At 37.4% G+C, this 12,772-nt stretch overlaps 1 protein-coding gene across 1 annotated transcript in view; it reads left to right on the top strand.

Annotated features, from left to right (window-relative positions):
• Positions 1–12,772, top strand: part of LOC149309745 (uncharacterized) — a 49,253-nt gene that overhangs the window by 14,906 nt on the left and 21,575 nt on the right. The window contains exon 5 of the mRNA XM_089534009.1: positions 3,967–4,052. Coding sequence (XP_089390135.1) covers positions 3,967–4,052 — 86 coding nt within the window. The remainder of the gene's footprint in view (positions 1–3,966; positions 4,053–12,772) is intronic.

The raw sequence follows: 12,772 nt of genomic DNA, 5'->3' as shown, positions 1-12,772 counted from the left end.
CCACTCGGATTCCCAGTGATTGGGCGGTATATAAATAAATCTTATTATTATTATTATTATAAAGAAAGATATAGTAGTTATCAGAGAGGTGCACATCACATAATGTTAATTTGGTTGGCAGCAATGGGATAACAAAACCCATGGGGCTGCCATGATAGGAACACAGTCATCACAACTGTGCCATCCTTTTGAATTCTGAAAATATTTACATTCATTCAACATCTTCAAAAATAATACAGTTGCATATTAACTTATTTGGATTACCTTATTTAGATACAGGACATTTTTTTAAGTGTGTGTCTGCACAGTCTTCTTTCATCAGCATAGCAAAGACTCTAGCATGAAGATTTTCTTTCTTAATCTGAATTTTCCTAATATTTATTCATCAGGAAGATGCTCATTCTTGTGACATGTAAATAAAAAGCAAGGAAGTATAATGTGGGGGTCCCTGCAATGTGTTTTATAGCTTTTCAAATATTTACACACCCTAAGGTACCAGGTATATGTTCACTTGAGAAGGTTCTGCTGTCCAGAATCAGATAAGAGGGAGCAGGTTTTGCTAACACTGTAGTTGGGGCTCTTAGTGGAGCTCTTTATTTTTTTTAATGGCCAACATTCACTTTTATTGGAGCAAATAAAGGGATGCACTTGAGGGCAACATTAGAATTAAGGTGTGCCCCTTGAAGCTTTTCCTTTTCCTCACCTTTCATGATCATGCACCATTTCTCATTTACCACAGAATTATTCTGCCTTCTTTATTTAACTAAATGAGTATTTCCTCTTCACCATGCTTCCAGCAGTAATCACCCAAATGCCTCCTGAATTTGGCAAACATCATATGTTGGAGATTCATTTCATTTGAAATGACCCAGTATTAGTCCTCTAGTCTTCATTTTATGATTTTCCTCTATGGGATCAAATGGGCTTTGACAATGGGTTTTATTGAGGTAGGGCCCAGCCTGACATGTTGCTGCCTAAGGGAAAGGAAAATACATTCCAGATATCGAGTGTATTCCAAATATGAAAAATATGATTTCCCTTACATTCCAAATACATTCCATATATATATATATAGAGGGAGGGAGCCCTGATGGTGCAGGGCTTTTTTGGAGGGAGACCTGATGGCACATTGGTTAAATGCCAGTATTGCAGCCACAAGGTTGTGAGTTTGATCCCAGGGCTCCAGGGTTGACTCAGCCCTGCATCCTGCTGTAGGTCATTAAAATGACTACTCACCTTGTTGGGGGCGATTAGCTTACATGTTGTAAACTGCTTAGAGACTACTGAGTTCTGTATTAAGCCGGTATAGGCCTGTTACAGACAGCCAAAATAAAGCTGCTTCGAGTCACAGTGGAGGTATGGTGTTTCAATGATGCATGCGTCCTAAGAGTCCAGAAGCCACACCAAAGCCACGCTCCAGTCCTTAGGGCTGGAACATGGCTTTGGTGCGACTTCTGGACTCTTAGGACACATGCATCATTGAAACACCATACCTCCACTGTGACTCGAAGCAGCTTTATTTTGGCTGTCTGTAACAGGCCATAGAAATGTAAATGGTATTGCTACTCCAAATATGGAAGCCAAATGGTAGAATCATAGAATCATAGAATCGTAGAGTTGGAAGAGACCACAAAGACCATCCAGTCCAACCCCCTGCCATGCAGGAAATCACAATCAAAGCATCCCCGACAGATGGGCATCCAGCCTCCGTTTGAAGACCTCTAAGGAAGGAGACTCCACTACACTTCGAGAGAGTTTGTTCCACTGTCGAACAGCCCTTACTGTCAGGAAGTTCCTCCTAATGTTGAAGTGGAATCTCTTTTCCTGCAGCTTGCATCCATTGCTCCGGGTCCTAGTCTCTGGAGCAGCAGAAAACAAGCTTGCTCCCTCCTCAATATGACATCCTTTCAAATATTTAAACAGGGCTATCATATCACCTCTTAGCCTTCTCTTCTCCAGGCTAAACATCCCCAGCTCCCTAAGTCGTTCCTCATAGGGCATGGTTTCCAGACCCTTCACCATTTTAGTCGCTCTCCTTTGGACACGCTCCAGTTTCTCAATGTCCTTTTTTAATTGTGGTGCCCAGAACTGGACACAGTATTCAAGGTGGGGTCTGACCAAAGCAGAATAGAGTGGCACTATTACTTCCCTGGATCTAGACACTATACTTCTATTGATGCAGCCTAAAATCGCATTGGCCTTGTTAGCTGCCACATCACACTGTTGACTCATGTTCAACTTGTGGTCTACTTGGACTCCTAGATCCCTTTCACACGTAGTTTCATTCAGCCAGGTGTCCCCCATCCTATATCTGTGCTTTTCATTTTTCCGCCCTAAGTGCAGTACCTTACATTTCTCTGTGTTGAATTTCATTTTGTTAGCTTTGGCCCGGTTTTCTAGTCTGTTCAGGTCATTTTGAATCTTGATCCTGTCCTCTGGAGTATTAGCTACTCCTCCTATTTTGGTGTGATCTGCAAATTTGATAAGTATTCCCCCAATTTTGTCCTCCAAGTCATTGATAAAGATGTTGAATAGAACTGGCCCGAGGACAGAGCCTTGTGGGATCCCACTGGTCACTTCTCTCCAGGATGAAAAGGAGCCATTGTTGAGCACCCTTTGGGTTCAGTCGGTAAACCAATTACAAATCCATGTAACAGTTGCCTTGTCTAGCCCACATTTTATAAGCTTGTTTGCAAGGATATCGTGGGGAACTTTGTCAAAGGCCTTACTGAAATCAAGATATACAATATCCACAGCATTCCCTTCATCTAACAAGCTGGTAATTTTATCAAAGAAAGAGATAAGGTTTGTCTGGCATGACTTCTTTCTCTGAAACCCGTGTTGACTTTTTGTGATTATGGCATTGCTTTCTAGATGTTCACAGACTCTCTTACTTGAACACTGTCAACTGAATAGTGTCCACTACAATACCTGAAAGCAGCAGAGTAATTTAGGGGTTGTTTGGCAACCTGGGTGGCACACAGAAGCGAGGGAAAGGAAGGGGTGGAGGCTCAGGTCAAATGGCTTTGGGGCTGCTAATGCTCCCACCTAGCATTTTCCACTTAATTCGCTTGAATCTGCCTAATGGTAGGGCTAGCTCAAGTTAAGAATACATTACCACTTTTGAGTCTTGGTTCTCAAACTGCTATACAGCATAATACATAAAAGAAAGCAAACAAAGCAAATACCACCAAATAGCAATAAAAATTATAGTAACATTTGAAAGCTGAGATAATCGTACTTGTTTTTAAAGTTAAAAACTCCAGCCCACTCCTCTACCTCTCCCACAAAAAAGAATAATAAGAAAGGAGGTGCCAGACCTCCCATCTCCACCTATCCAATTCCAGATGGCAAGCGGATGTTGGATTAACCTCTGAGGCGGATTTTAATGTTCGGCAAATTTGTAAAGGAGTAGACAATCCTTTAGGTACCCTAATTCCGAGCAGTTTGGAATTCACAGTTGAATGCTGCCATTGAAATGCCCTGTAGTTCCACCATTATGAAAATATTTAGCTCTAGGAATAAGCAGTATCACTCCTACAAATGTTCATTATGCAGAGTTGAATGTAACATAGTCTCTATAATATTTTTACCATTCTGCCTTTTAAAGAGAGTTTTAAGGCAGCCCAATAGCTGTTGATCCATCTTTCTTTGTTGCTGAAATCTTGTTTGGGATGTGGGGGGGAAATAAAGAAGTTATGTGTACAGAATGATAGTGGCTGGTGGGGGATACTTGGTTACATGCTCAGAAAATTGTAGCTTTGAAATCTACTTGTTCCTACCTCAGCCTTTGTTCATCAAAGTTAATTAATATTTTGCTCTCTCAGTTTAAGAAAGTAAGATACATCAGTCACTGGCTTGTCTTAGTGATTGATGGCATACCTTTTTATTATTATTATTTACTCTATTGTGAAAAAATGCCAGTGAAAAATTTAAAACTACAAAATCCTGCTTTTTCCCACTCAGATACTGTCACTGTCTCTTGGAACAATTTGCAGCCCAATACTTACAAAAAAACAAACAAGAGGAAGTAGAATGGGTATTAATGACAGGTAAGTCTGAATAGAATCATTTATTTATTTATATTTTATATATTTATATCCCACCTTTCTCCTGGTATAGGGACTCTCCTGGTATAGGGATTTATATCCCACCTTTCTCCCAATATAGAATTAGATCCTCTTACTTACAGGATCCTTAATTCTTTCAGTTCCTTCTTCCAATGCTGCTCTTGCTACCCATAACAGTGTTATATGATCAAAGAAGGGCAGAGAAAAAGTGGAGCAAGGCTAATAGGCTCTCTTCTTTAGTCTCCATGGGAATGGTCTTTTCATAAGTGTCTTGAACTTGACCTCTTTTGAAAGGCACAAAGGTCCAATACACATTTTAAAAGTTATATTTAAATTTAATTATTTTTAATTCTGCAAAGCCTTTTAATAACAGACCCTCAAAACACAGAGCATAAATCTTTCAGGATGGTCACAGAGTAGAAGCGGGTAGATAAAGCAATGAAGTTTCACAAATGTCCCCAAATCAGCTTTCTTTCCTTTTTCAGCAGGAACAATAGGTGTGTTTCCCTGATTTTTTTTTTTTTTTTTTTTTTTACTTTTTTGTGAAACACACACCCTATGATTTAATCACCATGGTGCTGACTATAAAATATAATTGTATAAAGACTGGGGTTTTAAAAAATAATACCCCACCCCTCATTATAAAAATGTCCTTGTAGTGAGACATTGGGGTAGCCTTAGAAAGATTTACAGTAACAATATAAGTGTTTATAATGAAGTTGGGAGCAAGGGAGTGTTGTTATAACAGAGATCTTTAGGCCATTTTACCAGCACAAATATTTAGAGATGCAGTCTTCTTGCAATGAATCTGTACACTAACATTATTATGAGCAGTAATTACAGGTACTCAAGATAAAGTGTACTTTGTTTATTTTTATTTATGAAAGGTTAGTACTTATTAAAGGTGTTAACACTGCTCTAGATTAAAGTCATCTGTCGAGAAAATAAGGTCATCAGTGGCGGCAGCAGCACTTCATTTCCAGAAACCTTCCATTAATGTATTTGGATATCTGGGGCTAATCTTTATATTATCCTCATATCTGTATCAATATTCCAAGGTTTTTTGTTGTTGAGGTTTTCCATATTACTGAGACTAGGACCTGTTTTTAGCTTCCAGTATTAAAACTAGCATTACTGGTTTCTAGTATTACTGGAATTGGGACCTTATATTAGCTTTTCACTGGAGGCTACAGCTGATTTTCCTGGTTATTAATGCACTGAAAAATCTCTGAATGTTGTGAACGCAACATTATTCTGCCAAAAGTACATAAATTTGAAGAGAAAGCTGTCTATACCAGAGGTAAACAACATGCATGCTCAGTGGACAAAACATGGCCAGTATAATATACCTGATTTGCCTCACATCACATATTTGTGCTGGCTTCTATAACATTTTGTTGTAGCTGGAGTTTGGAGAAATTATTTTTAGGTTCTAAAACCTAGAATTCCTTCAACCATCATGGCCAGTAAACATGCTAGCTGGGGGATTCTGGGAGCTGTAATAAAAATCTGTGACTTTTCCAAACTCAGATTGCAAGTAGATTTTTAACTTCCAAGTAAAAATAGAAGTTTCTACAACCAGTGTTTTGACATAATTCTGGCTAATTTATGAGTGAATGTGAGGCCTCACAGATTCTCAGAGACAATTGGTATGACCAGAACTTGAAAAGTTCGCATATTGCACCAGCCAACATGTCCACTAATCATGCCAGATAAGGGATTTTGGGAGTTGCCGGCCAAGTTCTCTCTAATAACAGGAGGCAAGAAATGTCTGAGTAAGCTTGAAGACATAACAGCCTAGACAGGTTACAATGAAACAAGGATGGGTGTTCTTCCTGTATTATCCCCAGGTGAAACAGGGTAGGTTTTTGAGATTTCTGCACCTGGCAAAGAATGTCATCTAGACTGAGGCTTAGTAGAAATTTTGGTCTAAGAGGGGAAAGGTAGGTGAAAATGCAGTAGTTTTTATACCAGTTGGTCAGATGATACTTCTAGATCCATTTCTATTAGGTTTATCTGTGATTGTTAGCAGTTTAGGAAACATACTTTTATTGACTACAGATACCCCCATTCTCAATAGCAAATAAGTCAGAGATAAGAAACTCTCATCAAAAACAAAGATTATGTGTTAATTTAATTTGTATCATAAAGGTTTGTGACAGCACAGATGACCAGATTAGATTTTACAATAAACAGTTATCATGAACAAAATGCAACTAATAGGTAGTTCAAACAAGAGAACAGGGGAATAACCCAACCATTACTGAGTGTTGGCTAAACTGTTCTATTACTTTAATAATAAAGAAAATTAACAAGAATAGTATGTCATCATGTTTGAGCAGAATCATAGTATTCTTGTGCTTTAAAAAGAGAGAGAGAAACTATGATATTAAATATTTTCTTCTTGTATAATTTTGCTAGTATTTTCTTTGTAAGATATATAGAAAAACATAACTTCCAAAATATTGAAACAAAACATGATAAAAAATTTATTATTATTTTTCCTTTGGCTTACCTTATGCAGAAAATCCCTAGAGTTGGGGAATAGAGCCTATGGGTGACAGATTTTTTTTGGCAGGAAAATATTATTGGCAGTCTCTGAATGTACTAGTGGTTAACAAACTTGGCTTGTGTAGATTTGTTTGTTTATGGTAAATACCAATACTCTGTTGGATTTATCTAATTGTAAGATACGTTTCTTGGTATTTGAGTATCCCCTTTTTTGGTTGTAGAAACATAATTCATTTTTTAAAAAGCTGAAATGTGATAGTGAAACCTTTTCAGATGTTTGGACTGTTTGAAAGCTGGTTGATGATTCACATATGCTGTGATGAAGTTATTCCTTTTGTTTTGATATTAAAGCAATGTGTTGTTTACTAGATACCAAGGGAGCAAATATTTTATGGCTAAATTTTCATTTCCTCCATTGGGCAGAAAAAAATCACACTCTAATGACCCACCTATTCACCCTATTCATTTTCGTCATTTCTTTTAAGCATCTAGAGTTTTGATACTCTAGAGGCCCTTTGGACTCACACACCCTTTGGATGTGGATATTATTTGAGGGTACAAGATTTGAAATGCACTGTCCCAAATTGGAGAGGTTAAGAAACCAATACATTAATTTACATACAACATTTATAGAAATTTTACTGGATAGGGACACTATTTCAACCTCCCCTGCTCCCCCCCCCCCAGTCCAAATAATTCCAATAAACTGCTGTCACTGAAAGGATCCAAACTATGGATGTATCAGATTCAGACAAAGTGTGAAAAAGCTTAATCAGCTCTCTTTGGACAGTTCTTGCAATTTCTCAGGCAAACTTGTCTTCCATTGAAAGTGATTAGAAATGAAGCTGAACATCACATGAAGCCTTGTGTTGGCATGTTGCTTCAGAACAAGAGCCAGTCAGTCTGCAAGAGTAGCATCTTTGTATGGTTTCATTTCTGAGGGTAGGGTTGGATTGAGAGAGTGGCATATCTACATTCAAATCATAGGGCATATATTATCAGTGGCTCTCCAATCTTTGAAGGATCCATTTTCTTTGCATGTCTGCAGAGTTAAATATGGCAGTTTTAATAAATCTAGAAGAAGCTAAGTAAGGGAGGGACAGTCACAGTTTATGAACAGCAAAATGCAAGCATCCATTATGGCACTCTGAGTTCTTCATGGGATGGTGGGTGAAGCTGAGTGAGACCACTTTCACCCTGAAAGAAGATATTTTGAAACAAACAGCCCCAAAGGTAAATAACCTAGCACCTTATTCAGTCTCCATGTTTTCTGTTATGTAAAAATAAAAATATGTTAGGAGGCTTACATTTTGGCCTCCATGGTTCAACAATACTCTGTGGGGAAAAGGGTGGAATGGAACACAAAAGATCCAGATTCAAATGCCACATGTGACCTGATTCATGGGGTTGTTTTAAATACTTTATATGATAGAGGAAAACAACATAACAATTAAAATAAATAATACATTTTCATATATCATACTATGCCCAACATGGTAATTGCCTTAAAAAACAACAACAGTAGCTATACTTTGGACCAACGTTTTTATCAAGCTGTCCACCACAGTTTATTGATCTTTTTCTTGATCAGACACTACCACATTAGAATCCTTCAGTTTTTTCACCAGTATACATCATATTATACTGCTTACATTAAACCCCATGTGCCATTTAAGTGTCCTTTCACCCAGTTTGGAGAGAACCTCTTAACAATATTTTTTTTGTTTGTTTTTAGTAACTTTTAATAATTAGTTATTGTCAGCAAATGTGGCTACCACATTGCTCGATCCAAGCTCTAGATCATTATAAAAATACTAAAAGCCAAAGTTAAAAACCACACTTGGATTTTTAGCACAGCCCACCACCTTACACTAATTTGACTAAAAGGTAATAGAGTAAATTCCCTACCAAGGTGCTACAGTGCCTAAAATTTTTACCTAGTTCTGAGAAATGGAAAAGTTATGACTCCAAAAAAATCCAACTATAATGACTGAGAAACAATCTGAATCTGAAATTTGTAATTCCATCTCCAATTCTAGATGTAAGTCAAATTGGGGTAGTCCCTGATTTAGCCCAAGTTATATCAGGTGATTTTTCTGAAGTGCTGAATAAAAGTCAACATTTATTCTTGTGGCCAGTGCACACCTCTAGGCTAAATTGGCTTAAATCCAAATACTCTGAATCAATTTAGTAGTTTATTCCTCAGGTTGTGAAGTTAATTCATAATATTAATCTAGACACAACCTTCCCTTTGGCTTCTGTACATTAATGGACTCTTAATGTAGTGTAGTAATATATTCTTGCTTATGGTCACACTTTAAAGCATCTCCCTTAGGGGTTATTAATATTGTCACAAGATTAACAGTGATAAATCCATTACGAAAACAGGTGAGAATGTAGGGTGTGCCCATACAGAGTTGTTTTCTAATGTAATTTACATTCATCTCTATTTTGCTGCTTACCACATGAATCTAATGGAAACTGCTCGATCCATCATGACAGTTCTTGTGTTTGATTAATCTCAGATTACAAAGATGCATGTTATTGTCGCTATCTCAAACTAAGGATGCATGTTAAAGTCACTAATAAGGAAAACCTCTCAACTTGCCCTAGTTAAAAGGATTGATTCCAGTTTATTATATGGCATTCATTGGGCCCAGGAATATTTGCAACAATGTTCTGACTCCTGATGGACAAACTTTCCAAGTTGGTATTTAGTTTACTAAAATTCTACTCATGTGGTTTTAGATAGCATATAACTTCTTATGGTTCAAACTATCATTTTAGAGAAACCTTTTATTAACAGTTAGATTTTGGATTTAACAGTTAAATAAAACTGTTTATTACATATTTATTAACTGATTAATACTAACTTAACAGTTCAGTAAAATAAATCTCTTGTTTTAAACACACACTACTCCAACACAGTTCAGGTATTTACCCAATGTGGCAAACTGACCTGAAGAATAATTTCAGCGTGTGCATAAAGCTACTGTAGATTGTGGAAAGCAGAAATAATTGTGCTGAATGCCTTATGGTTATTTGCATAAGGATAATTCTCATGATAGAATATACAGAGTTTCCTTTATCTATAATGAATCATGATGTTTCACCCTTGATTCTGAGGTGTGTAAAAGAATAAAAATAAGCTGTCTTTGAGTAAGAAGAAAGGGGAAAATCAGTTGTTTTGTCTTTTTTTTTACAAACCTACAAAAGTTTTTGTGTCCCCCTTCCCCCCAAGTTTATGAACCTGATAGGACATCCGACCTTTCCCTTTGCTTTATAGAACATAAGCTCTTATAAAGACAAGTGGAATTTGGAGCAGTTTCAAAAAGCAATACAAAAGTCAGAAGTAATAATGAAAAGCATTTTATGTTACCACAGAAGAAGTAAGAGGTCAGCATTTGTTAGTAATGTGCACATCATTATTACTTGAATGAGACTGCCAAGCAAATCCCTGTTGTAGCTTGCATATTCATTTAATACAGGTACTAGCTTTAGCAGTGCAGGAGAATTCAGGCAACACATATTATACAAATGGATTGGGTAAAGTGTGGCTTTCCAGATGTTGTTGGACTGTAGCTCCCAGCATTCCTCATCATTAGCTATACAGATTACAGTATCTGGAGGGCAACACCTTGTCCAACCTGCTATGAAAGAATTTGTGCACTGAACATAAAAATAAATCATTTTTGCCTTTCCTCTCACATCATTTTCAGGTTGACCTTAACTTTTACTTTGCATGGAAAGGATGCCATCACATTTTCAAAAGTGTAGATGACCTGTGCTGGACAAGGTAGTACAAAAGTGAGATTGGGGAGGATTTGCTGTTCAGATTTGGTAGTTAGAAGAAGGACATAACTCAATTGCCAAGAAGGAGAAGCTAGCCAAGCCGATATATATTTTTGATACTGCAGTTGTCTTCCTATCCTGAGTCCCATTTCTAGCTTTGCAGACAATCTTGTAGTCCACCTTGTGAAAGAAAGGAGAAAGCTAACAGTTTGAGGTGGGGGAGGTGACATTAGCAAGAAAGAATTACAAAAGGTATTAAGCATTTCACTCCTGTCTACAAATTTACTATTTCATATGATCCTCAGTACCAACATACAATGTCTTACTTCAGTATTAGAGTAATGTTTTCATGTAAATTTGCAGAGTTAACGTTATTCTAAAGTGAAACTTTCAACAGAATGTTGCAGTGTGGCTGCAACCTCACACTCTTTCCGGATACTCCAGCCTGCTCTCCCCCACCCCTGGGTTCCCATCTCCCTTTCAGTAGCTACTCAACATCCCAAAATCATTTAATATATTAAATGGGTTGTTTTCTTTGGATGGGGGGGGGGGTTCCAAAGTAAACAATTCCCATTATCTTCTCTCTTCTGATTTACTTCTGCAAATCCTAAGATTCTCAAAGTCTGATGCTACCTCCATTTTCCTGTATGAGGATAACCAGTGTAGGTCATCCACGGGTAACTTCCTGATTAGACTACTGTAATGGAGTCTTGGGGTGGGGAGGCTCCTTTTGAAGACAACTCACAAGCTGGAACTAATGCAGAAGACTGCCAATACACTGATACATTTTAAAACCCTAAACTGTTTGGGACCTAGCTAGCTGAAGGAAATTTTCTTCACACACACACACACACACACACACATATATATGCTGGCCTGAAGATTGAGATCTGCGGAGGAAGCCCTTCCTTGTCTTCCACCAGTGAAGATAAAACATGTGTGAGGGAATGAGAAAGGGCCTTCTTTCCTGTGGCTAGAGGAGTCAATTATGAATCCCTTCCTCTTCAAGGCCTGATTGCCACCAATGTTGACTTCAGTTAAAAAAAAACCATGGTGTTTTACTACAACATTTAAGATCAAATGATTTTATTTACAGTAGTTTATATGTGTACATGGTTTTAACTTGGTTTGATTTGTTCATTTAATGTTTTTAGATTGTATTTTTTTTTTACTGAAATGCATTTGCAACAGTTTTAAACTGATTAAATTTATTGTATGCCCCTCCCATGTTCCTGGGATACAGGGTGGGATATAAATATTATAATAAAAAATGAAAAAAACAAAGACCTGCTAATTGGATCATTATTTCTATATGTTGTGTTATTTATTTAAACAATGTATGGTTAAACTGTGGGATTTACTGTCACAGTGATAGCCATCAAAGTCAGCAGCTTTAAAGGGGTATTAGGTGAATTCAGAGAGGATGAGGTTATAAATTCCTACAAGTGGTGATGTATTCTCTCCAGCACAGGAAGTACTACACCTTTACATAACAGTTTATAGGGAACATAAGATGCTATGAGGCTGCCAATACCCTCCTGACCTGTTTACAAACTCTTCCTGTAGGTAGGTGAACCTGCTTCGATCCATTGGGAGAGGTGGGAAGATAGAAATAAAAATTATCATCATCATCATTATCATCATCTGGCTGGCCACTATAGGAGTAGGATGCTGAATTAAGCCAGCAGGGCTGATCTCCCATTTTTATTATAATATTTTTATGTTGTCTTCCAAGGTACTTGACAATTAAAAACATAAAATACATGTTAAGCAATTGATTACAACTGGTCTTCATAACATCCGTTCCAGATCAGAAACATTTTCACATGGCACAATATGATAACTCAAGGGTAATGCTGATTATCTGAAATGGTGTATGGGAAAGTGTAGGAGGGCCTAAAGGCACCAGATCATGTCTGATCTTAGAAGCTAGTAACGTCAGTCCTGGTTAGTATTTGGATAAGAGACCACCAATGAATATCAGGTGCTGTAAGCTGTATTTCAAGGAACTGGCAAAAGTACCTTTGAATATTCCATGCCCTATGTAATTTATGGGGTTGCCATAAGTTGACAGGAGACTTGAAGGAATATACACACAGACACATGGGACAGTATAGCTAACCTTTGCATCTCCTATCATTTCTTCACATCCTATTTTCACAATCAAAACAAGCAACATATTACGATTTGAAAATCGTCTATATTTCAGTGGAAGGAATTGACAAAACCACCTGTGAGTATTGCTTGCTTTAGAAAACTCTATGAAATATATGGGGTTGCTATTGCCATGCATTGACAAGCAATTTAAAGAAACACATACACTTGAGTATCAAACTTAACCAACAATAACCTTCCCTGCTAAGAGGTTGCATGACAAATTGAATATTGTAACAAGAATA

The sequence above is a fragment of the Sceloporus occidentalis genome, unplaced genomic scaffold (genome assembly GCF_023333645.1).
Source record: "Sceloporus occidentalis isolate IW3139 unplaced genomic scaffold, rSceOcc1.0.p SCAF_7, whole genome shotgun sequence".
Taxonomy (NCBI): Eukaryota; Metazoa; Chordata; class Lepidosauria; order Squamata; family Phrynosomatidae; genus Sceloporus; species Sceloporus occidentalis.
Note: the sequence above shows the minus strand (reverse complement) of the source record. Positions and strands in the feature narration are given on the sequence as shown.